The 26,853-nt window shown below is 43.4% G+C and overlaps 1 protein-coding gene and 3 long non-coding RNA genes across 6 annotated transcripts in view; 2 read left to right on the top strand and 2 right to left on the bottom strand.

Moving 5' to 3' along the window:
- The window catches only part of st8sia6 (ST8 alpha-N-acetyl-neuraminide alpha-2,8-sialyltransferase 6), a 35,079-nt gene extending 21,616 nt beyond the window's left edge, over positions 1-13,463 (bottom strand). The window contains exons 1-3 of one of the 2 annotated variants that reach the window (XM_060073063.1): positions 12,588-13,463; positions 12,026-12,100; positions 11,411-11,488 (exon numbers count right to left, since the gene is read on the bottom strand). In XM_060073063.1, the coding sequence (XP_059929046.1) occupies positions 11,411-11,488; positions 12,026-12,100; positions 12,588-12,685 (251 nt within the window). In that variant the 5' untranslated portion in view covers positions 12,686-13,463. Of the gene's footprint in view, positions 1-11,410; positions 11,489-12,025; positions 12,101-12,569 lie in introns of both variants that reach the window. The other variant, XM_060073055.1, reaches the window with a different exon arrangement.
- LOC132473226 (uncharacterized) overlaps positions 1-26,234 on the bottom strand; it is a 110,583-nt gene extending 84,349 nt beyond the window's left edge. The window contains exon 1 of the long non-coding RNA XR_009529287.1: positions 26,194-26,234. This is a non-coding gene — a long non-coding RNA (uncharacterized LOC132473226). The remainder of the gene's footprint in view (positions 1-26,193) is intronic.
- Positions 4,225-5,609, top strand: LOC132473240 (uncharacterized). 2 transcript variants are annotated; one of them, XR_009529294.1, is made up of 3 exons: positions 4,225-4,619; positions 4,697-4,756; positions 4,840-5,609. It is a non-coding gene; the product is annotated as an uncharacterized LOC132473240 (long non-coding RNA). The 2 variants fall into 2 exon arrangements; XR_009529293.1 differs by having other exon boundaries at positions 4,225-4,756.
- On the top strand, positions 9,473-11,205 carry LOC132473311 (uncharacterized). The gene is made up of 2 exons (XR_009529317.1): positions 9,473-10,271; positions 11,017-11,205. It is a non-coding gene; the product is annotated as an uncharacterized LOC132473311 (long non-coding RNA).
- Positions 26,235-26,853: the final 619 nt, after the last annotated feature.

Raw genomic sequence — 26,853 nt, 5'->3', positions numbered from 1 at the left:
GTATTTAGGTCATGTACTTCATAACGGCACTTGCCAACTTTCTCCAGGTAGGATAACGACTCTGCTCTCAACTATACGCCCACAGACTAAGAAACAAATGATGTCTTTCCTCGGCATGGCTAATTTCTGCAGACAATGCATTTTTGAATATAGAGCAATGGAAGCTGTGTTGAGAAAGGCTACTTTAAACGACAAGCCTGTTCACATTGTGTGGTCAGAAGAAATAAATATTGCATTTGAATCTCTAAGAAAAGCTTTAAGTACTGCCCCAGCTTTAGGATTGCCTGATTACTCATTACCATTTCACCTATTTGTCTCTGAATGCAACGGTCATGCTAATGGTATTCTGTCCCAGCAACACTGCTCAGGTAAACGCCCAGTAGCATACTACTCCACCTCTTTACCACCAGTTGTTCTTGGCATGCCAGGTTGTCTCCGGTCTGTAGCGGCTGCTGCAGTTATGGTTGAAAAGTCTTCACCAATTGTTTTAGATCATGATTGCACAATATATGTTCCACATGCAGTTCAATTATTACTTAATTCCGCAGCAACACAACATTTCACTAATGCACGAAGAACAGGTTATGAAGTAATACTATTAAGCAAACCAAATCTACATTTGAAACGCTCCCCCCCTGCAAACCCAGCAACACTAATGTTTGACTATTACGAAAATGACGCATATGAACATCGTTGTGTTGAAACTGTAGAACAATACACCTCACCACGACCAGATTTTAAACAAACGCCATTAGATAATTGCGATCTTATCTTGTATACTGATGGCTCTTCCTCCAGACTGACAGACACCGATTATAGATCAGGAAATGCTGTTGTAACTGATTTTGACATTATAGAATCAGCGTCACTCCCTCTGGGTACGTCAGCTCAATTGGCTGAGCTGTATGCATTAACTAGAGCTTGTGTTTTGAGGAAGATCTGCTACTATTTACACCGACTCTAAAATATGCTTTCGGCGTAGTCCATGATTTTGGAATGCTGTGGAAACATAGAGGATTCATTACCACCTCTGGTAAACCTATCCAACACTGTGCTATGGTAAAACATTTACTAGAATCTATAATGTTCCCATCCGAATTGTCTGTTGTAAAATGTGAAGCGCACACAGGTGGATCTGATTCAGTTTCCCAGGGTAATGCATTAGCAGATTTCGCTGCTAAACAAGCTGCATTGAACCACTCCATCATGGTCCTACAAGGTCCCAAAACAGTGCAATCTAACTTGTTACCAGTCCCCTCACTTAATGATGTCACTATACTACAAAATAGTGCTGATGGTTGTGAAAAGGCAGTCTGGTCCAAGAATGGTTGTACACCCTCTGAGTCAGGCTTGTGGCTCCACCCTGATTGTAGGATAGTGGCCCCTCGATCCCTTCTCCACTCTCTGTGCCGGCTGGCACACACACCTTCGCATGTAGGGAAAGGGGGGATGAACCATGTCATTCAAAAAACTGAGCAATATTGCAATCGATGCTTAATATGTGCTCAACATGCAAGAGATAACATTAAACTGGCAAAACATGATCACCTACCTCCTCCATCAGGCCCTTTTGTAAATATGCAAATAGATTTGGTTCACATGCCTCCAAAACAAGTATATGTTGGTATGCGTAGACATGTTTTCAAAGTGGGTAGAAGTATTCCCCACAAGAAAAGATGATATGTCTACTGTTGTAAAATGTCTAATGAGAGATGTGATTCCCCGATTTGGCCTACCCCAAAGCATAAATAGTGACAGGGGAACTCATTTCACTGGCCAAATTGTAAAAAAGATGTGTCAAACACTAGGAATAAATTGGCAGCTACATGTTCCTTACCATCCTCAATCATCAGGACAAGTAGAAAGGATGAATGGCACCATTAAATCCAAGTTAGGAAAAACTGTTGATGACACTGGCCTGGCCTGGCCAGATGCACTTCCCTTGGTATTATATACCATAAGAAGTACCCCATGCAGAACAACAGGACTGTCACCCCATGAGGTACTCATGGGCAGAGTTATGTCCACAGGAGTTAGCCCACCTCCAACAACTAGCAGAGCAGCTCTAGTATGGACAGATGAAGCTATCACTGACTACACCATAGCTCTAGCTAAAGTGATAAGACAACATCATTTGAAAGTCAGTATAAGCCTCCCAATACCATCTGAGAGCCCTACCCATGGCTTTCATCCTGGTGATATGATCATGTTAAAGTCACTTAACCCAAATGTTCTCCTCCCCAGATGGCAAGGACCAATCCAGGTGTTACTGACCACGAGGACTGCAGTCAAACTCCAAGGAAAGCCAGAATGGATCCATGCAAGCCGATGCCGCCCAGCACCTCCGGAAGAGGAAAGCACCAACGCCTCGGATGGACCACCTCTACCGTGATCTGCATAATACTCCCGATGAGCCCAGCAGACCAATGCAACGCAACCACATCATCACACAACCAGTTTGCAAGCCTACTTGCTGCAGCTCAAACCCACTTCAACACCACCAAGGTCTGTGGAATCAGACCCCACTCTGTATCCTCAGGATTACCCTTGATGGCCGTAGCGCTATCCCCATGTGCTATGGCAGCCGCTTTCTACTCCTACTACAAATCAGAATGGGCCCCTTACTCCAATGAAGAGTTACCAAATGGAAAATGAGTGACCTAACATGCTAAACATAATTTTTTACTATTGTACATTTTTATGGCCTTATTAATGATTGACACATAGTTAATCTTAAACTCTCTATTTACAAGTTTTACTAATGTACATATTTATTGCTTTATTGTTTATTTTGACTAATTTCTTTGAATTTCATTTTATTACTTTATTAATGATTGCTTTACTAATTTCTTTGAATTTTACTAATTTCTTTGAATTTCATTTTATTATTTTATTAATGATTACTTTTACTAATTTCTTTGAATTTCATTTTTTTTACTTTATTAATGATTACTTTTACTAATTTCTTTGAATTTACAATTTTACTAATGTACATATTGATTACTTTATTAATGATTGATTTTTACTAATTTCTTTGAATTTTTTGTTCCTATTATTCTGTGTTTTAACTTGTTTTACCATCATTTGTAATCCTGTGACATAATATATCACCTGTAATAAGTGTTGATCTTATGATCAAAAAGGGAGGAACTGTCGTGGAAATATCAATCATAACTATAATATACAATCATATACATATTATATTAACCTTGTTTATATAATTATTATGCACATTAGAAGGAACTGTATCATTCTCCCTGTACCTTAAAACACATCCCTTCCTCTCTTTTAACTGAGAGAGGTTAAGGTCATTCGGATTTGAGTTCCCACTGGAGCCAGTCAGTCTGGTATTGAGACCAGAGGCCTGTTTCAGGTAGCTGGTTTAACATACTCTGAGTTTAATCCTGCGCTCTGAGTTGGTTGACTCAGAGTTCAGGGTTGAAAAGCAACTCTGGGTTTTCGGTTTCAGAACAGGTGATCAGCGTTGGGTTAATCAACTCTGAGTATGTTCACTCTGGGTTGAGGGCGTGCCTGTTGACTATGAAGAGCCATCATCAATGGATCACTGATAACATGATCAAACATGGACCAAAAGCGTAGATCCACTTACTTTTCCCCCACGGAATTGGAAATTCTAATGAACGCGTATGCCGGCCCGCGGCAGCGAGAGCGTGAGAGAGAGCTCGGCAGGAAATAGCTGAACAAGTCAATGCGTGAGTAAAATAAATTAGTAAAATAAAATAAAAATAAGAGGAAAGTTTAATATCTTCCACTTATTCAATATGTAATGTGTGTGTGTGTGTGTGTGTGTGTGTGTGTGTGTGTGTGTGTGTGTGTGTGTGTGTGTGTGTGTGTGTGTGTGTGTGTGTGTGTGTGTGTGTGTGTGTGTGTGTGTGTGTGTGTGTGTCAATTTACGCAGGAACAACCCGAGTTGCCCCAAGAGGACTTGGCAGCAAATGAAGATGAAGTACAAAAATATAGTTCAAAAAGGTAAACTAATGTTTAATTGAAATCAAATCAATTGTGCTGCTTTGCCTGCTCTACCTAATTTAACAGCTAGATTCAACATGTGATGGGCCTATATTTAAGCAGGAAATGTAAGTAGTACATTTCTCAGCCACCCCAACACTGCCAATATTTAATAGGATTTAGATATATTAGAAGGCTACTCCTAGGCAAAATGCATTATATATATAATATATATATATATATATATATGTCTTCAAAATAGCGCTTACTGAATATTAGGGTAACATTTTCCTCCATGTTAGCAAATCGAAAAAAAGCAGAGCCCCGGCAGACTGGAGGGGGTCCACCTCTGCAGCCCTCACATAGGCTGAGGAGATGGCCCTCAGCCAACAGAGTATGGGTCCTGTGGCTGAGGGCATCCCTGGGGGGAGCTCCTCTGATCCCCCCCACCCCCCCGGATAGAAGTGCCTTTATAAGAGGTTGGTTATTCAAAATAATTAAATATGTACACGCAACCCAGCGCGTTGCAAATTAGATGGGGCAATATTCTGGCTCAAGTAATAATTTCACTGTCTAATCATCTTCTTCCAGTTACTGATGGCGTCATCGCCCCACTTGAACCAGATGCCCTCACCAACCTCCATGCAATTGTAACAATTCTTCACCTTCCACAGATTATTAATAATGTCTTGGTAATTGCTGAACACAACCGTTAATGTCATTACAGGAAGATGATGGAGAAACATTGTCTGCGGCATTCGAAAGGGAAGAGAAAAGGCCTATTGAGGTTAACACCTTTTAAAAATAACCTCTAAAAGTTGATGATAGCGTTGTACAATTTAAAACTGACATCTTCTTTCTCTCAAACAGGATGAAATCGAATCCAATGAGAGGCCATCCACTTCTAAATCACAGCTTACCTCTGTAAGATTCTCCCTGGAATTATAATGAAACGCTCTACTTGGCACTGTGAAATCCAATCTCATCTTTTGCATTCCTATAGCTTCCAGTCAAAGACTTATATAAAATCTATCTAGAAAAGCAAATACACAAAGCAGACTTGGAAATGGACCACCTTAGGCAAAAGATGCAAAAGGATGCTTTGGAGATCCACATTTTGGAACATAAGTTAAAGGTGGGTGAGGTGCAAACTGGGATACTGTTCCCTGCTCTAAAAACATACCCAATATGAATGACTTTTTTTGTGCTTTCAGGAAATAAAGAAATCCTCATAAAAAGTAGATTGTCTTTATTAGAACATGGGCTGTGGTGGGACAAGTTATTTTGTTGAACAGTTTACTCAAAGGGTTTTACTCCAGTGAACAATGCAGACGATTATGCTGAGCATGTGCATGTAGAGAAGAAGCATCTGGTTAAAAGCAGTACCAGGGTATTTTCTGCCCTGCATTCTTAAAATGCGTTTCTTGACTTGCAGCAGTTATAGGTCCGTGGTTAGTCAGCTACTCTGATCATTGGAAAGCCACAACGTTAAAGTGACTGTAGTACAGAGCGGGTGGGATGCACGGGGCGGATCATTCTGCAAATGCGTTAATTGCGTTAAAAAAAAAAACTTAAACTTAAAGCATGCCCCCGCTGCGTTTGAGAGTTAACATGGGGGCTGAGAAGGTGGTCTAAATAAATGATAGATTGCGCTGAAAAACGATAGCGCTCGTGAAGAATATTATCAGGAAAATAAAATCCACCAGCCGGCGTCTTAATAATCGTTCCTCACGGAGATTCCCTCTGAGGATCGCAGCCTCTACGTCCGCAGGCTCTCGTAGAAAAGGACATGCCATTTCTAACACTTCCTTTTGTCGGAGAGCTGCCTTCAGCCTTATAGACAACAAACTCAGAGTAGGTCTAACCACCTCCCGAGCAGGTTAGGTCCACGGCGTATGTTGCCGCAGCAACTAACTCTTGGTTGCGCTGAACCTGCTACCTGAAACGGAAAACCCAGAGTTTCCATTAACTCAGAGCGAACAAACTCGGGGTTGCCTCAAAACCAGCTACCTGAAACAGGCCTCAGGCCAATCGACTGACTTCTTTGTTGTGTAAACTTGTTTACAGCCATGTCTTACAGACCTGCAGACATGTCCAATATCCACCTATTGTATTACAAATTGACTTGGCCTAAGGTCACTCCCACTCCCTACCCACAATGAAAACGTTTCCCTTGAATCTTGTTCATCTATTGTCTCGCTGAATGTATCCTTGGTAACTTTGCTGCCTTTTCCCATGATCATGCTTTAAGATTAAATCAAATATTTCGCTGTCCGACGTGTCCGCGAGAGAAGTTTCTCTTCATCAAAACCTCATGAAAAATTATTCCAATGCACTTCTAGTAGAAAAGGATCATCTTAGTGATTACTCAATATTCCTGAAGGAGTTTACTGAAGTGAACTATGGAGTTAGTATGCTGTTATCAGATGATGAAATAAAAGCTGACCAGCAGTATTGGAGTGAGCCAAATCTTACATTGTATGATAACTCTTTGACCAAACTGGAGCAGTGGATAATAGAAGCAAGACGGCACGCCATGGTCTCTAACGAACAGGCTGCTACTGAACAGGTGACTCAAAAGGATGGCGGGACGACACAGCAAGGTGAGTCTGCCACCGAAGATGTGGATCCAGACGAGTTCAGTCACAGCGCGAAGTGTACGCAGTAGGCACTCAAATGTATCCAAAGCATCATCTCATGCATCGTCTGCGTAGAAAAGAGGAAGTTAACCGTGCAGCCCTACTCGCAAGCGCAGTCGCACTTAAGAAGAAACAGGCACTGCAGTTGGAAGGGGCTCAACTGGAAGCACAGCTGAAAGTCGAGAACATTCAGTTGAAGACTCAAATTGAGGAGCTAGACGTTGAAACTGGGTTAGTTCTGGAAGAATACGATAACACAGATAACATGGACGACGACGGAATTAATGCCTACCTCGACAAGAAAATGCCTACAGCAGCAACCATTGAACATCATGCTCCAGATGTCAAACTAAAATTGACAAGCAGTTTTAGAGTTATCCAAGACAACAGTGCTTCTCACATGCCAACTAGACACAGGTCTTATGTTCAAGTAAAGAAGGAAAACAACAATAACACAAGTACCAGTTCCGGTGGAAAGCAAGTTAAACTCGGCAAAGTGATACTGAACCAGAGGGATATCACAATGATGTTAGTCACACAGCAGAGACTAGCCAACCTATCTAAACGAGAAGTCCCTGAATTCAGTGGCGATCCTTTCGAGTTCCTGCCATTCCTGAAGGCCTTTGAGCACATCATCCACAGTAGTACAGACAACGATGAAGACCGCTTGTACTATCTAGCAATTCACCAGCGGTGAACCAAGAGAACTCGTGAGAAGTTGCCAACAAATGAGCGCACAACAAGGCTTCAATGAAGCAAGAAAATAGCTGCGGCCTACGTGGACAAGGCTGTCAAATGACCTCAAATCAAAGCAGAAGATGACAAGTCACTTCACAGCTTCTCCATCTATCTCACCGAATGTAACAATTTCATGAAAGACATGGAGTACCTCGAGGCGATGAACAGCCCGAGCAACCTTTGGCTTGTCGTGTCAAAGTTGCCCTTCAGACTTCGTGAAAGATGGAGAGTTATAGCTTTCGACATACAAGAAAGGGAAGGAAGAGGAGCATTGTTCTCTGACCTTGTGACGTACATCAACAGACGAGCTAAGACAGCTTCAGACCCACTGTTCGGTGATGTCAGAGTCTTCCGAAGCGAAAGAAAAAAAGTCAAGCACTAGATTTGCCAAGGGAGGCGGACCAAGAAGAACTACTGGCTGTGCCACAAGTGTTAGGTCAGATGAAGGGGATGCCTCAGAACTTAGAAAGAACAAGCAGACAAGCAACGCGCTTCAAGAGCCATGCCTATACTGCAACAAAAGACACAACCTGAGCACATGTTACAAAATCAGAAGTCTAGCAAACAAAGAGAGACTCGAGTTCCTTAAAGGTAAAGGACTTTGTTTCGGGTGTCTGACCCAAGGGCACATGGGAAAAGACTTTAAAAAGAGAGCCACATGGGACAGGTCACCCCCTGAAGCAGTAACAACAGTCCTAGAGCATGTTGACGACTGGCTGGTCTCAACGTCCGACGAGAAGAAAGCTATTACCTTGACCAAGTACCTCATTGCACTGTGTGAGAGTGGAGGATCCCGCCTGACCAAGTGGTCAAGTAACAGCCGCAAAGTGCTGTCATCACTTCCCGAACAAGAGAGAGCAAAGGAGATCAAGAATCTAGACCTGGACAGGGATGAACTACCCATGGAAAGGGCCCTTGGAGTGGACTGGTGGTTAGAATCAGATTCCTTCAAGTTCCATATTCACATGAAAAGCATGCCCATCACCAGACGAGGTATCCTCTCGGTCGTAAGCTCAGTATATGACCCCCTTGGATTCCTGTCTCCGTTCATTCTTCTCGCGAAGACCATCGTCCAGAGTCTCTGTGGAATGAAACTTACCTGGGATGAAGAGATTCCAGAAGATGTGGCAAACAGATGGTTCGCCTGGCTTTCTGATCTGAGCCAGTTCGCTAGCTTTTCTGTCAGGAGGTGCATCAAGCCAGAGGGATTTGGTCCAGTAAAGTCAGCACAACTGCATAATTTCTCCGACCCTAGCGAGTAGGGCTACGGCGTCCTCACTTACCTCTGCCTCCATTTTTCTACTGTCGTTTCAACACAGTAAACATGCGTAGACCTCGTTCTTTCTGTCAGAGAGTGGTTAAGTGACTGAGTATGTTTAGAGATATTTACTGATCACAACAAGGGAGCTTTAGCCACTACATTCACTTTGTACATTTATCTTTATTTTGGAAAAGTTGTTTGGAATTCATATCTCGTATTTCCGGTCTTATACAAAATGGACAAAATCAAGCCAGGATGCATAGGAGTAGGTCTGACTCGGGCAAAGGCCTATCCGATCAGACTGTTAACAAACTTGACACACAGTAAAATACATGCATATATTTCTTGCCATTTCTCTGCCATAAAACTAATTAATTCCAAAGATGAGTCACTGATTATGTCCACCTAATGTTGACACATTATGGACATCAGACGGATGATATAATGCTAAGAAACGCTCTCTTTCTGCCCGTGAGCAGTGGGTCCTGTTTTAGGGTCCGTCCTCAATGCTGGTGTGGTACACTCAAAACCAGACCACGATTTCAATATGTATTCTTTTTTTCGTGAATGTATATGTATAACCGTTGGTCATTAATTTACATTAGTTTTATTTACATTGAGCATTTTTTTTATAACTTATTATTACGGTATACTTGGAAACGGAAGGGCGGTACCAAAATGTTTGCGCTGCAGCCCATACTCCTATGGTTGGGGGGCATTTCCGCTTCCTCTCCAGACGGATTTCAAAGACCAAACAAGAGCAGTGCCGCTTCAGTCCTTGTAACACATGTATACCTGCTTTTCAGGTTTGTACTCCGTGAAACTCACACAAATTTTTCAAAACGATTTTCATGAATCTGAACATTTTAGAACAGTCGATAAACTTTGTGTCGAGTTTGATGTCTGTAATATCGAGTTATTAACTTTTGAAAACTCCTTTGTTGGTTTCGCGCCAAACGACATTAGCGTAAAATGGCAGTTGGCCCGTTCGCATAGTATATTATTGTGGAAACACACACGCTGTAGAGTATGTTTAAGTTTACTTTGGCCCTGAACACCTAACGTACATGTTTAAGAATGTATTTAATGTGATTAAGAGTTAGATGACCTAATGATAGGATATTTTAGAGTAGGCTATAAGAAAAGTGTTGATATGATGTTTTATAATTAAATGTTTAGTCGGTCTGTTAGGCAGGCAAATCCATTGTAGTTCCGACTGTGGTGTAATGTTAATTCCCTAGGTGCTGTTTATTGTCTTGTTATGGTTTATTGTGGTTTAAAGCCAAAATATGTTATTTCTATTATAGGAACAGAACAGTATTTAATTGCACTGTGAGATAGCTCAAAACAACCAGCGAATAAGCTGAAACAGGAACTTTAACTTTAATGTGGATTTTGATAAAAAGGAGTTCTGTATTGATTTTAAGGTGAACTAAGAGTGGAGAGAAACGGTACATGTGAGCCTCACTTTTTATTGCACTTTTTATGTTTTATTTGCAGAGAACTTACAAAGGAATAATATACAATTTAACAGGCACTTTAACGAGGGAAGAGTTTATATTTATTTATTTATTATTTTATTTATTTATGTGTTACTCATGATAATTGTGAAATAAAGAGACGGATTTCGAAGACCAAACAAGAGCAGTGCCGCTTCAGTCCTTGTAACACATGTATTAGGGCTGGGCGATAAACCGATTTTATCGATTAATTCAAGTGTGTATCTCACGTCGACTTGTTCAAATGAAAATCGGTTTTCTCTTCAACATCCGCAAACGCTTCCCTCTCAGCTCCCGTAGTTTGGAATGGGCTCAGCCCTCCCCCCGCACAGAGCGCGCATTTACCAAAGTGATACACAAATATGGCGGCGAGTTTGACAAGTTGTATACCACAATTTATTCATACATGTATAATCTATTTTGAGGTAAACATAATTCATTTGAAATATATCTGTGTGGTTTAATAATTCGTCGATCTGTTGGTAATTCGTCGATCTTTTGGTAATGCCTCGGTGCTCCAGTAGGGGGATCGCACTCCTCTTCCTCATTCAATACAGACGAGTGAAGGAAAGAGCTGCGTGCGTGTGTGTTTTTCCTCATTCTTCTCCCGTTACTATTCCCTTTCTTAAGGTAATTATTACCGTTTGCAAAACACTGTATATTTATGACCAGTGTTGAAAGTTTGAATGTTATGTTGGCACTTTATCAGAAGTCCTCTTATCATTAGAAATATTTTATGTTTACAGAAATATTTTATTTTATATTTTATATATTTTACATTTTATGTTAGGTTACACTGTTTACAATGGCAGGGCCTGCCATAATGCTTTTTTATGTAAATCGATTTAAATCGGAAATCTGATTTTTTATGAAAAAATCTGGGATTTTTATTTTAGGCCATATCGCCCAGCCCTAACATGTATACCTGCTTTTCAGGGAGTCCGGTCTCAACACTCTATTTGTTACCCCCGTCCTGGCCACTTGGGACCGGTAACACCGGCACATAACGCATAGGAGTCGGTCTGTCACGAATGAAGTACCATCCCATCGAAAATGATTGTGCCAAAGTCAAGTCACTGATTTTGTCCACCTATTCTTAACACGTTATGGACATCCGATTAATGATATAATGCAAAGAAGGTTGTTCCTTTTAATATTTATAGAACACAGAAAAAGTTCCTAGAAAAGTTGGCGGTGAATGTATTTTGCGTTACACAAACATAAAACACACAATTATGCCTTTTTTTAAATGTTACTTTCAGTACACAAACATAAACCCACAAAACCACAATTGTTTTTAGTACCTGAACTTTGTAGAGTTTTCTTGCTGCTTTTTCCATGTCTGAGAATATCGTGTCATCACATTCTCGATAAGTGATCCCCTGTGAACAAAACACAGCAAATATCTGCATAAACGACAATAAAATACACATTTAATAAAGACTTCAGCCAAACGAGAAGTAGGCATGAACACATTAAATACATGCTCTATCCATGACACCAAAATTATATTGACTCATATTTGGCACGGTTGACAAATTTATAATTGTATCCAGAATCCAATGGGACTAACTGTGAACTCCCATACATTTCAAAACATATGCCGTAGCTTACACGTAAGAGGTTATTTGAGTATAATTAGTTAGAAATAGCGTAGCCATCCATCAGCTATAAGTGAGTTATTGCGAGATGTGAGAATATTCGTTTTGGGTTGGCTAGGCTCTGTATGAGCCCATTTAGTTTGTTAGACCGCTGAAAGCTAATTTACTGACACATGAGGAAATCTCTTCCCTGATTGTTTTGGTATACATCTTGCCTTTCAATCACAAGTCTGTGAAATGCAACACTTCTATCTGGCGGAGAGACGTAAGGGGCCCTGATGGCTCCGAATGAGGCTGTTATGAGAGGTTGGCTCTTACCTGCACCGGTCACATGGTGGAGTGGAGAGCGGGATTTTCGGAGGGGTACGTAAAGGACTCACATGTTTTCCATCGCTATGGAGTGAAAAAGTCATCATAAGGAAAAGCTTTGATTTGCAGAGCTTGATATAGCACTAGGTTGGAACACACACACACACACACACACACACACACACACACACACACACACACACACACACACACACACACACACACACACACACACACACACACACACACACACACACGCATACATTACCTGAACTAAGTTTCTTCTAAAGTTCAGATCAGGGGGCAAGATAACCTTTTAACTTGAGCGGTTTGTGCTCAAATAAAAATAGATTGGCCCATAATCTTAAAAAAAAAACATGCTTGTGACTTCCACAAGTGTATACTGCAATCAATGTCATAAAACGGTTACCCTCCGGTTTTATAGTGCGTGTGTGTGTGTGTGTGTGTGTGTGTGTGTGTGTGTGTGTGTGTGTGTGTGTGTGTGTGTGTGTGTGTGTGTGTGTGTGTGTGTGTGTGTGTGTGTGTGTGTCACCTGTTTCTGAAAACGTACGAGACGAGGGTAGTAAACACGGTTCCAAAGATGAGAAGGGTGATCATCAAGGAGAACAGAGTCCTCAAGGAGAACGGCATCAGCATCTTCAGCAGCATTCCTTCCCCCTCCTGAGACTCGATGACCCTAAAGACTTCCTCTCTCTGCCTCCGCTCAGCGTTATTTTACAATACCGTTGCGTTATCTAGAACCAACTTGCACTCTTTTTTTTCTTTAAAGTTCGCTTTGTGACTTCTCCTCCACTACCTCTTCCACCCAACACCACCTCCTCCGCCTCTTGGTTCCCCAGGCTTGTCCTCCACCACGGCTTAAGTGTGTAAGCTCTCTCTTGAACTCGTTTCCTTCTCGGAAGTAGTCTTTGCTGTGTGTTTGTTGCTCCTTTTTCGTTTTCTTGTGTGTCGCTCTCTTCCTGTCGCTTCTTGTTTTCGTTCTTCAACTGTTATTCGGTAGAGTAAAACTCTCCTGTGCCCTTCAACAGGCTGTCCTCTCTCTCTCTCTCTCTCTCTCTCTCTCTCTCTCTCTCTCTCTCTCTCTCTCTCTCTCTCTCTCTCTCTCTCTCTCTCTCTCTCTCTCTCTCTTTCACTCTTTATGCCCGTTAACCGTGGGTTCTGTTTGAGCGCAGGAATGATCAGCAGTCGCGATTGTAGTTTCCGTTAAATGCTTTCTGTAACCCACATGATCTGCTGTTGGGTCTTCCAGCTCCCCTGCCTACATTCACCTCTCCCCTTGCTCGTTCATTCTCGACACGGCGCACACTACTTCACGTCACCGCAACTCTCAACAACTTTCAATAGCAGCCTCATAGCTAAAGCTGTTACTCCTTCTGCTGCCTGCCTTCACTGCCTGCCGTCATTTATCCTCCGCCCACACCCGAAGCCCCTTCCCTCTGCTCTATTAAAAGGGGGCAGTAACATGAGTGCTGCACTGCTCCAAACTGTGTGTGTGTGTGTGTGTGTGTGTGTGTGTGTGTGTGTGTGTGTGTGTGTGTGTGTGTGTGTGTGTGTGTGTGTGTGTGTGTGTGTGTGTGTGTGTGTGTGTGTGTGTGTGTGTGTGTGTGTGAGAGAGAGACGGAGAGAGAGCGTGTGTGTTAGAGAGACACAGATAGAGCCAGCTTGGGAGGGAGGGAGACAGACAGAGAGAGACTAATGGGGAGAGAGACAAAGAGAGATAGTCAGTAATTGAGAGAGACAAACAGACAGAGAGCGAGCGAAAGAAAGAGGGAGAAAGAGAGAGAGACAGTCAGAGGATGATACAGTCAGTGATCTTACGGAATGAAATGAATCAGCGACGCATCCGCCCTGCTGCTTATATTTTGGGGTGTTGTACTTCCAGATGTAACGTGTTAAAAATAATTTGTGATAAATTGTTTTAAAGGACGGTTGTAGGAAATATTGGCCTGATATCAAACCCATCCAATTCCCCCAGCAGTCTCTGAACAGGGCGGTGTGTGTTTATCGGAGAAGGTGCATTTTGTATTAACTATTAATTAAGATGGCCAGCCCTTAGACCTCTATTGCATAATATCCCATAGAAGGATGTTTTTTGCCCATTTTCAAAGTTTGCCATGGCCTTTGGTCACTACCAGTTGGGTTACATGAAGCTAGTTGTGGCGATCTTAGTAAAGGGAGGACTGAAGTTCAAAAATTGCACCGGAAATTACATTTCAATAATTTTGGACTGTGTTCTTAAAGAAGCATAAACATGTATATTCATAGGACATGGTCATATTGCCATGTTTATAACCAGAACCCCGATTGTATTTATCAAACTTCCCCTTTTTTTTTACGAGGAAGTGGTACTGGACGTGGAAAGGGAAGAGATTACAGTGTCACCACACTGAAAATGATCACTACATTCCCTAATCAGACACCATGGATGAACAGGGAAGTCTGAGTCCTGTTGAAGGCACACAACATCGCCTTCAGATCAGTAGGGTCGAGCTCTCTGAGTGGCCAACGACGTGCGTCGCGACGTAGGTCGCATTGGTCGCGTCGTAGGTTATGGCAAGCCATCCCCACCAGAAAACGGCATCATTTAGACGCGTATCACCTTCATTACGCCGTAAAAAACACCGTAAAATGTAGAAAAACTGCGTATTTTACGCCGTCATGCGCAAAAAAGCGCCGCTTTTTACGCCGCAATTAAGCCTTTCAAGAGCGAGCGTAAAAAGCGCAGTTTTGAACATCATACCGTATGGCAAGCCATCCCCGCCAGAAAACGGCATAATTTAGACGTGTATCACCTTTCTCTGCGCCGTAAAAAACGCCCTAAAATGTAGAAAAACGCCGTATTTTACGCCGTCATGCGCAAAAAAGCGCAGATTTTTACGCCGCAATTAAGCCTTTCAAGAGCGAGCGTAAAAAGCGCCGTTTTGAACATCAAACCGCGCGTAAAATACGGCGCTTTTGTGCACATCACAACGCCGTAAAATACGGCGTTTCTCTAGTATGCTAATAATCTCCGCCCTTCTTTTCTCTCAGCCAATGCATTTGAAGTGTTTGCGCCCAATAGCTGACCAAGACAAGCAGACCAAATCAGTTCAGCACAGATCTGCTTTGAGGATTTCTCCTCTCATTTGGCGTTAGTTGTAGCGTCATATAGATATATATTAGTAAATGCAGGCGCAACAGTGTGGTCCCCGTGGCCCAATTGATAGAGATGCTTGTAAAGACAGAGATCGCATTTAGATTAAAAGAAATAGCATCGCATCGTTGAGGACGACCTCTAGTGGCGTGGAGGGGAAATGCGCAAATCACACGTGTTCGATTTGTAAACACACCGGGTGGCACTTGCCTGATTATGGCACGTGAGGTGAGTGAGCACGGGTGAGGCTATAAAGGTCCGCGATTTCCGGCCGGGCATAGAAGGGTTTGTGCATTGGAGGACACGAGAGCACTCATTGGTATGTAATTTATATTTTGAACTAAGGTGTAGTTTGCACAATGCGTATGTTTCTGGCACTTTTTCCCGTTTGTCATGTCTTCCATGTGACAGCGCATGGGACGGCGCAGACGTCGTTAGTGACGTCTTGGGCACGTTTGGTGGAGGCGCACATGGTGAAAATGTTTGTGTGGAAGACCATTGTTATTTTACAACACAGTGATATTAGATATCATAGTGATATTGTAATTATATATTTGTTTATGATATCTAACCGAATTACTTGGATTTGTTTGATATCTAACAGATATTTGGATTTGATTTAAATGTTTGATTAGGCATTTTGATTTATTTGAGAACTAACTTGATTTAATTTGTCTTTCTCAATAGGTTTTCAACCTAATCCTAATCCTAATCCGAATCGCAATACGGAATGCTTGTTGTTCATGTTTAAAATAATTCATGTTCAATAAAAGGAAGGAGAAGGATTTGAGCTGTCCTGCGTACTCTGTCTAACAGTGCCATTTCAAGTTGGGCAAGCACAAATGAAAACATCACCCAGATAACTTGACAGTTGAAAACCAGCGGAGCAGCTTGGAGAAGAGGATAAAAGGCCTTGGAAGTCCAGGAAAAGCTGTTTACGCAGGAGAAGAGAGCTGTGCTGGTCCGTGAGGTCAAGATGGCGGAAGATGTCGTGGGGAAGACGGTGAAGCAGCTCAAGAAGGAGAGAACCGCTGCGAAAAGCACCTTCACCAGACAGGCAGTGGCGATTCTAGGGGGTGGCCTGGGGTGGCCAGGGCCACCCCTGAAAGCTCATTGGCCACCCCTGTGGCCACCCCAGATCTGATAGGTAGTTGGTCAAGTTCGTCAACACAAGAAATAAGAGAAATACTGTCAATCAATGATGACAGCTGATCAACTGATTTAGGGTCAGTTTTACATTTTTAACTAACACAGTAATGGTCGTACTGAGGCTGTGAGAGCTGATTTCTGCTCGGCAGACATTTAGCTCATCATGAGATGAGCGCGCTGCACATGCTGCTGGTCCGTAAAACAGGAGGACGACAACGGTCACAGTGACAACGTGAACAATATAAAAACGATAAAGACGCTGAAATCTGTCGTTGAGAGGTATGGTAATTTAATGTTTAGTTATATCGTAGTTCCCTCTGAATGTGTAGGAAAACTTTATCCAGCACTAAGTAGCAGCTAAAAGACGAACTACACTGCACTAGCTTAGCAGCCTGCAAACCAAGTTAAGCATGTAACGTTAGTGTTTTGGATACCGCCATGAAATATGAAAAGATGTTTTCTGGACTGAAGACTGATGGTGTTTTTTGCAGATGTGTGTGTTCAATAGAGCTAATGTTATATTTTTGGCCAACCAGTGTGTGAAACATAGTGTGACAGTCTAGATTTAAGTAGCTATAACACAAGAACAAGCTGTGTCTTATTTGTTGCATTCAAATGCCACAAATGCTTGAGATGCAATATGTGTTAATTGTGTTATTAAAAGTGAGTTGTAAGAGTGGTAGTTATGTAAAAATAAACCTTTGTAGATCCTATAAATAGACATAATTAGGCACATTGTTGACACCTCCTTCCTTTTTGACATTTTAATGGAGTCAAAGCTGTTATTTAAGGGGTTCCAAGTTATATTTGGTCTGGTGGCATTGCATTGGACTTTAAGTCTTGTCTTGTGGTCTTATGGCCTATGTGAAAGCATTTTGTAGCAGGAGAATGAGCAAAAGCAAGAACTAGCTACCTCTATTGCACTTTGTTACTATTATTAGAATCCTCTATTGTTCATGAGAGTTTGAAGGTTTACATAACATTACTTTATAGTATACTTTGGAGTTAAGATTTGTTTGGTTTATGTTACAATTGTTTGTATATTTATCAAGTTAATTTGTGATTCTAAGGCTTAACTGTTTGATTTAAATAAACTTCATAATTTATGTTGAATCAAAGCCAACGTTTATACCTTCATCAGGGCCCTGGACATGAATACTGTCTGGGTTGAAAACCCACTTTTTGCACATTTTCATACATCACAAGGCATCCTATAGATTATAGAATAACATTATTCAGTCATCAGGCCATCCTCTGTGTCACCTGTATTGTTACCTATGTTTGCTTTACTAATTTAGGTGCCATCTTGTGGTTAAATAAAAACACACCAAAGCAAAGAACAAACCAAAAAAATCGAATTCCAGTATCTCCAACAAATTAGATCTAAGCTAAATAATAACATAAACTAAGCATGTAAAGAACAACAAATATTTCTGTTTTTTTCCTTACAAGCTTAATTTATCCTTTGCTTACAGATACACTTTTTAATAAGGTCTATCTTAAAGCATTTTGGTTTGTTCTGTTGCCTGGATTGCTGTGTTTTATGTAACCACAAGATGGCGCCTCAATTAGTAAAGCAAACACAGGTAACAATACAGGTGACACAGATGATGAGCTGATTAATGTTATTATATATTTTACTACTCTAATTTAACTCTAAATTTTGCTACTCTAATTTAACTTGTGAAGAGATGAGGACTTTAATCCACTATAAGGAAATGGCTCTTAGAAAATGTGTACCCTATTCTGAACATAATTACTGATTAAAAATAGACATGTTAAAATAACCAGATATACTTGAGGACTGTGATAGGTGGAAATGGAATTTAAAAAATGACTTTAAAAAAAAGTAATTTCACCAGCATAGACACCTTTATTTGACAGTTATGAGACAGGAAATCATGGGAGAGAGAGGGGATGCAACATGCAGCAAAGGACCGGGATTCGAACCGCAGTTGGCTGCGTACGTGTATGTATTAAACTTCGCTATGCCATGGCCACCCCAGACTAGCTTTGTGTCCCATCTTGGCCACCCCAGTAAAAATGTCCTGGATACGCCACTGCAGACAGGCCAACTTCCTCAGCAAAGGGGCAGACAGCATGGTGGAAGCAGAGCTGAGGGAGGAGTTCGCCGAGCTCTCATACTGCCGGAAAATCGTTCTTGAAGCGAATGATGATTACAAGACAGGGCTTTTGGCCGAGTCTCAAGAGCCAGAAGAGGAAGACGCGGTTCTCGAAGAGAAGGAGGAGCTAGACGTTGAGAGAACCGCTAACGAGGCAGAAGCAAGGTTTGGAGAGGTGAGAAGAATTGTCCAAACAAACCTGTGGTCCAGATATGGCCAATACGCTATCACAACTGCAATCACTGAAGGAGAGAAGGCCTGCGGTCGGGCGGAGAAGTTACCTGTGGAGAGTACTCACCTGGATGCATATGAGATGCACCTGACTCTACTGGAGAAAAGGATCAATGAGGCTGCCAGAGTTATGTCAACCTGGGAGCGGTGGATCCCAAAGGCTGAAAGAGAGGAGCTAGATGGCAGGGTCAAGGACCTGAAAGCTTTAAACGGCAACCTTGAACTGAGGAAGGCTGAGTTTGTCACTGCACAGAGGATGTCGGAGGATGCGCTGGCTGCAGGAGCCTCAGGACCTGAAGCAGTGAGAGCACATCCCCCGCCAGCAAAACCTATTGTCAGAATAAAACCAACCACACTGCCCATCTTTTCAGGCTGCAAAAGAGAATACCACAGATGGAAGAAAGACTGGGAGAGCCTTCAAAGACAGGGAGAGCCGTCTGGCTCAGCCGAAGTCAAGAAAATTCAACTCCTGGACAGTGTGGATGACAAGATTGGGAAGATATCCGGCTGTCAACCTACAACACTGCAGAGGATATGTTCAGAGTCATGGACAACCGGTATGGAAATAAATCAACCATTGCCATAGAAATCCTGGAGGAGTTGGAGCGAATACCCCTGCAAGGGGAAGCCAGCCAAGGAGAGTCATCGACCTGATCCAAGCAGTGGAAAAATCCCTAGCAGACCTCACAGAGCTGGGAAACTCTGGCGCAATCAAGAACCCGCTCGTCATTAAATCCATTGAGAGCAAGTTACCCGACTTTGTGAAGAGAGACTGGCTAGCCTTTATGGTGAATTCTAGCAATAATGTCACCACAGACAACCACTTTGACATGCTCCTGAAGTTCCTAAAGAATCAAGAAGAGATCCTAGAGAGACTTGACCAGCTAAGGTTTGTGGAGAAGATGGAGAAACCAGAACGTGAGAAGAAATATGAAAGAAAGTATGCTTCTACAAGAACCACAAAGAAAGGAGGGCTGGAAGATGTGTGTGTTGTCTGCGGTGATGGAAGGCACAGTGACAAGATTTTCTTCTGTAGAAAGTTCAAAGGGCTGAAGCTACAAGAGAAGAATGCTGTTGTAAAGAAGCTGGGAGCATGCAGAAAATGTCTTGGATGTCATGAAGATGATGGATACTGCAGAGACACTTTCCTATGCAGGAACAAAGACTGTAAGAAGGGAGACTCCTCAGATCACCATTACTTTATTTGCCCCAATGGAGAATACAAGAGTGGAAACGAGGAGAGAAGTGGGAAAGACAGCAGAGGAAAGAGCAAACTGACAGCCGAACAGGAAGGATTCTTGGCTGAGCTGTCCTCAGTGCAAGCAGAAAGGTGCAGAATGGCATTCACAAACAAAGCTACAGAGGGTGGCATGAAGAACCACCAGTCCCAGCTATTGAAGAAAAGTGGCCTGTGTGAGCTTCCTGTCATTATGATGCTGATGGAGGTAACTGCTAATGCTGGGCAGAAGATTGGAGCTCTTGTTGATCTTGCCTCAGACACAAACTATATCACCCATAAGGCTGCACACAGGCTGAGGCTGCGGAGTGAAGAAGTAACCCTGGTTGTGCATGGTGTAGGCGGAATGACCATCAAGGTGAACACGGAAAGATATCTTCTTCGAGTCAGAGTGAAAACCCCCAAAGGAGCGGAGAAGGCTCATGAACTGATCTGTTACGGCCTGGATGAGATTGCCAAGGTGCACAAAGTTGTCAAGCCGGAAAAGTTGCAGAAGTTCTTCCCAGAAGTGAAGCTGGAGGAATTAAGGAGGCCGGAAAAGATTGATCTGCTCATCAGCCATCGCGAGGGAAGACTTGCTCCACAAAGGGTTAAAGTTGTTGGGGACCTCGTCTTGTGGGAGAGTCCATTGGGAATGACAGTGGGCGGAGCACACCCTGACCTGTTCGAGGAGTTAGAGGTGACAGCACATGAGTCCAGAACACACTTCGCTCGCTCCATGAGAACTGCTGCAGTCAAGTATGAGGACATAGTTGGGAGCCCAAGTACTGAAGCAGCCCGTATGCAGCGAAAGGACAGTGCCAAGGAAACGGTTACAGCTGCTGCAAATCGTGAGTTCCTGGAGTGGTGGAGATGGGACAGCATCGGAGCAGCCTGTGAGCCAAAGTGCGGAGGATGTCGCTGTGGAAACTGCCAACCAGGAGGAAAGGAAATGACACTGGCTGAAGAAAGGGAGCTTGAAATAATAAAAGAAGGACTCACCTATGTCCAAGGAGACTCTCACACAACATCTCCGCATTGGGATGCAAAGTATCCATGGACAGAAGATCCTGCCTCGCTCCCCAACAACAAAGGTGCAGTTGAAGCTACATTCTTGAGAACAGAAAGACAACTAAGGAGGGAGCCAGAGTGGAAATCAGCATACACAGCCCAGGTCCACGAGATGGTTGAGAGGGGCGCAGCCGTAAAACTCACTAATGATGTCATCAGCAAGTAGACAGGACCAGTGTGGTATGTAAGCCATTTGGTGGCGCCAAACCCTCACTCAGTGACGACTCCATTCCGGCTTGTGTGGAACAGCAGCCAGAAGAGCAGGGGAGTGAGCATGAATGATATTCTGCTAAAGGGGCCAGATGTTCTAAACCCGATCAGAGCTGTGCTGCTGAGATTCAGAAGAGGTGTGTATGCTGCACTTGGAGACATCAGGAAGATGTATAATTCAGTGTGGCTAGAAGAGCGAGAGATGCATCTCCACCGATTCCTTTGGAGGGACAGTCCAGACGAGGAGATGGGTCAATATGCCATCACAAGGGTGAACATTGGAGACAGACCAGCCGGTTGCATTGCACAGGTAGCTATGCGGGAGACAGCAAGATTGGCCATCTTTGCTCACATGGAAGAGGAGCGCAGAGTCCTGGAAAAGGACTGTTATGTGGATGACATTCTAACTTCCCATAACAGCCTGGAGGAACTAGACAAGATCACTGAAGGGGTTGAAGAAATTCTGAGAGCCGGAGGCTTCTTTCTGAAACCGTGGGTCCGGTCAGGCCAAAGTGGGAGGCCAGAGGCTGCAGCAAAGGTCCTGACATCAAGAGTGGAAGGGATGGAGAAGAAGAAAACCTTCATCCTCCCAAACCAAATGAGGGATGAAGATAACAAAGCCCTGGGCATTGGATACAAGGTGGAGGATGACAAGCTCTACATGATGACCTCGATCAACTTTTCCAAAAGGAAAAAGAAGATGAGAGTAGGCAAGGATCTTCTCAGAATGGAGGTGAAACCTGGAACGCCTAACCCTCTGACAAGAAGGGACCTGTTAAGCCAAGTAGCTGGACTCTACGACCCCATCGGTTTGGTATCACCTCTGAAACAGAAGGGCGCTATCCTTGTTAGGAGAGCATTCCAGGAGGCAGGAGGAGGGAAGTTGACCCGTGAGACCTGGGATAAACCACTGTCAGAGAGCCTCAGAGAAGGAGCCATTCAGCTGTTTGAGGAGTATGCGCAGCTTGGACAAGTTCAGTTTCAAAGAAGCCTGACACCAGCTCACTGGAAAGGTGGAACACTAGTGAAGGAGTCGATATCCGGTTTGTAGAGTCGAAAGCCAAGCTGACTCCACTGGATCAGAAAGGGGAGGCCGTGAAGGCTGAAATCTGCGGCGCAGTCTTTGCAGCCAGGCTCAGGAAGTATGTTGAGAAGCATGGATGCCTGGAAATAGAGCGATGGCTCCATCTGGTGGACAGTCAAACAGTCCTAGGAGCCATTCAAAGAGAGAGTTATGGGTACCAAACTTTCTTTGCGAACAGAGTGGGTGAAATCCAGATGGCTGGCCCAGTTGAAGACTGGTGGTGGATCCCTGGAGAGTATAACATTGCTGACATCATTACAAGAGGAGGCACTCATGAAGATCTAAAGGAGGATTCCACATGGCAGGATGGACCAGAGTTCCTAAAGTGGCCAGTGGAGGAGTGGCCTAAAAAGTCAGCAGGAGAGGTTGCAGCGCACGCTAGAGAGAGTGTCAACAGACTCCAGAGAAAGGCATTCTCAGCAGGAATGACAAGGGCTCAAGCAAAAATAAGCCAAGCAAGTGCCCCTCAAAAAGACCTGAAGGATGAAAGTGAAGAGAAAAGTATGGCCGCTGATCCAGCTCTTCTGGCAGGAAGGCCACCCAGGAGATGGAAAATAAAGAACCTACTGGAAGTGAGCTCCTTGTCCAAGCTGGTCAGGATCATCGCCTGGATATGGCGAGCTGCCAAGAAGTGGATAGAGATGAAAAGCCAGTCAAGAACTATAGAAGCTAAGCATAAAGTGTCATCACTAAAGGAAAAGGCCAAGCAAACTGTGCTTACAGTGAGAGAGCGTGAAGATGCCCTCAGGGATCTCTTTGGTGAAGCTCAGGAAGGTGTAGCTTTTCCTGACACTACCCTAAGCAGACTGGCAGTATACAGAGATGTGGACTCTGAGCTCTTGGTTTGTGGAGGCAGGATTCAGATGTTTGATGAAGACAAAACTGCAGTGCCCGTCTTACCATACGAGGCATGGGTGTCTACATTGCTGGCACAGGAAGCCCACAAGGCAAACCATGAGGGGATAGCAGGAACCTTGCTCAGGATGAGGAAAAAAGCCTGGGTAATCAAAGGTCGAAGAATTGCAAAACAAGTAGTAGACAGTTGTGTGGTATGCAGGAAAAACAGGGCAAAACAGTGCCAGCAGATCATGAGTGACTTGCCACCAGAGCGAACAGGCCCAGCATTGCCATTTGAGTTTACAACCATGGACCTGTTCGGACCTTATGAGGTAAAAGATGAAGTAAGGAAAAGGGTCAAACTCAAAGTCTAGGGGGTTGTATTCTGCTGCATGGCTTCAAGAGCCATACACACTGATGTTGTGAGTGACCAGTCTTCTGAGGGATTTCTGCTGGCCTACCAAAGATTCTCTGCACTGAGGGGACACCCTAGGAAATTGGACAGATCCTGGCACAAACTTTGTAGGGGCCAGACCTGCTCTGGAGGAGCTTCACAGATTTCTGAGCAGACTGAACAGGTCTCAGATTGAAGAGGAAGCTGTCAATCATGGAACAGAGTGGTCATGGAGGATTCACCCTGCAGACTCTCCCCACAGAAATGGAGCAGCAGAGGCAGCTGTCAAGATAGTGAAGCGGGCCCTGAACAACATTGGTGGTGATGGAGTTCTCACATGGGGGGAATTCCAAACATTCCTCTTCATGGCAGCCAACCTGGCAAATGAAAGACCGATAGATGCCAGGATTCAAAGCCGAGAGGACTGTGTGGAATACATCAGTCCCAATTCCCTCATACTGGGACGAGCCAGCCCAAGAGGAGACCCGGGAGATTTCAAGTTTGAAGGTTACCCATACAAGAGACTCCAAACCATACAAGCAGAGGTCAGCAAATTCTGGAAGAAGTGGTGCCAGTTAGCTGGTCCTAACCTGTTCATAAGGAGCAAGTGGCACACAAGAGAGAGGAACGTTGCAGTGGGAGATGTGGTCTGGCTGGCTGACCAAAATGCCTTGAGGAGTCAATATAAATTGGCCAGGGTAGTCAGTGTTAATGCTGACCGAAGAGGAATCGTCAGAGATGTAAATATGAGGACCTTTCCAAGCTACCCTGTTCCAGTCATGAAGCCAAGCACAGGAGACACGAGCAGACAAGGAGCCAGGAGACGCTTGAAGAGGATCCCTGTGTCCATTCTCTGCAGGGATGTGAGACGACTGGTCATCCTTCTTCCTGTTGAAGAGCAACGAAAGACTGAAATAGATAGTGTGACCTCCTTGGGTTGAGCAACCAGGAGGTCAAGTGGGAGGTGTAAAGACGGAGATCGCATTTAGATTAAAATAAATAGCATCGCATCGTTGAGGACGACCTCTAGTGGGGTGGAGGGGAAATGCGCAAATCACACGTGTTCGATTTGTAAACACACCGGGTGGCACTTGCCTGATTACGGCACGTGCGGTGAGTGAGCACGGGTGAGGCTATAAAGGTCCGCGATTTCCGGCCGGGCATAGAAGGGTTTGTGCATTGGAGGACACGAGAGCACGCATTGGTATGTCATTTATATTTTGAACTAAGGTGTAGTTTGCACAATGCGTATGTTTCTGGCACTTTTTCCCGTTTGTCATGTCTTCCATGTGACAGCGCATGGGATGGCGCAGACGTCGTTAGTGACGTCTTGGGCACGTTTGGTGGAGGCGCACATGGTGAAAATGTTTGTGTGGAAGACCATTGTTATTTTACAACACAGTGATATTAGATATCATAGTGATATTGTAATTATATATTTGTTAATGATATCTAACCGAATTACTTGGATTTGTTTGATATCTAACAGATATTTGGATTTGATTTAAATGTTTGATTAGGCATTTTGATTTATTTGAGAACTAACTTGATTTAATTTGTCTTTCTCAATAGGTTTTCAACCTAATCCTAATCCGAATCCGAATCCGAATCGCAATACGGAATGCTTGTTGTTCATGTTTAAAATAATTCATGTTCAATAAAAGGAAGGAGAAGGATTTGAGCTGTCCTGCGTACTCTAACAGTGCCATTTCAAGTTGGGCAAGCACAAATGAAAACATCACCCAGATAACTTGACAATGCTTGATCGGTAGGCAGTAGGTTGTCGGATCGAATCCATTTATTTTCAGATTTCTGCTTTTGTCAGATGGTCACACTTTTATGATCGCAATGCTTTTTAGTCGGCAAGCCAGACCTCCTGTGTTATAAGTTCCAAAGTCAGTGCCTTTTTAGTCAGCCAGCCAGATCATCTCAGTGTCTTGTAACACGCTTTATAAGTTAATTATATTTAAATTATTATAGCCATCAAGCCTTTATTTTCGTGGAGTTATCGTTACATCCTCTCTTGTTCAATCGATATAAATACACAGTGGAAAGGAGTGAGAGGGAGCCATAGAGAGAGACACTGATGAACTGGGGAGCCAAGTAACTGATAGGCTTAAGAGGCCCATCAGCCCATCATTCTTTCGAACCTTCGTTAAAAATGTCAGTTTTTCCCAAAACCCCTGTTAACATGAACGCGCGTGCACTGCTCTAACAACGTTAAGCACCGTGTCTACTGACACGGTGGAACTTATCGGGAAAATAAGCCCGACAGGGCGAACAGTACACCGATGCGCAGCGAAGGTTACTTGCTTCGCCCTGAAGGGGCTTATTTTCGATAATTACTGGCGACGTTCTATTGATCCCGCTTATTACACGGCTACTTGCCAAAACGTTACCAGCTTTCGTAGTGTTAATCAGCAGAGAAATAATTTGTCCGCAAAGACGGTGACGTCGCTTAGCAACGGAAGACGCTGGGGTTGACAAGTCACCGGACTACTACCCATGCAAGTCAACGGAGCGTTCCACGGCATTGAGAAAACCTGTGTAATAAAGGCCTATAATATTTCTGTTAATGGCATAGATTTCGCCTCAGATTAGACCAATAAACCAATGATAAAAAGGATAGTGGCCCGAGGATAGTGGTGGGAAATATCGGCCCGACCTGGCCCGCGGGTCGGGTTCGGGCTCGGGCAGATAATCTAAACTCTAAGCCTGGTATTGGAGCTGTTTAAGCGGGCTGTGGACGGGTCCCTCGATTCAAGGGGCGCAGAAGTAGATATCTCCGTTCACTCCAATACAAGTGGGGAACAGGAATGTGTCTCCGTAAAAAATGACTGGATATCAATCAAAGGCTCATAATTATCAATGTTATTGCTTAAGAAACAGATTCCATCCAACTATGTAAAATGCTATCAATAATTCCTAATAAATGGTTACATATCGATCAGCAACGAGGTTGGAGTAGCCTACCCACATGTATACTTGTAATAGGCCTACACCAACATTCTTAACTGCCATACACAGCTAAACAAGCAAATTAAAAATTAAATACTAACACAATTATTTTGTCAGCCTGTAGCTGCTAGCTTAGCTCAATTACCTAGTCATAGGTACGTTACGTGCCCAGGCTGCCTATTAGACTAGATGACGTTGTGCATGTAGCTACTAGTGTTCAACGATCTCTCATTGCTAACTGTGGTTGTTGCCAAGCTGTCACTCCGATCGAGACTGGCCAATAGAGACGTGTCTTACATCTATTATTATATTATTACAGGCTGTAAACAAACACCGTGCGTGAAGATGTCATCAGCATTGCGATCATAAAAGCGTGACCATCTGACAAAAGCAGAAATCTGAAAATAAAT

Source organism: Gadus macrocephalus, chromosome 2, assembly GCF_031168955.1.
Source record: "Gadus macrocephalus chromosome 2, ASM3116895v1".
Classification (NCBI taxonomy): domain Eukaryota; kingdom Metazoa; phylum Chordata; class Actinopteri; order Gadiformes; family Gadidae; genus Gadus; species Gadus macrocephalus.
Note: the sequence above shows the minus strand (reverse complement) of the source record. Positions and strands in the feature narration are given on the sequence as shown.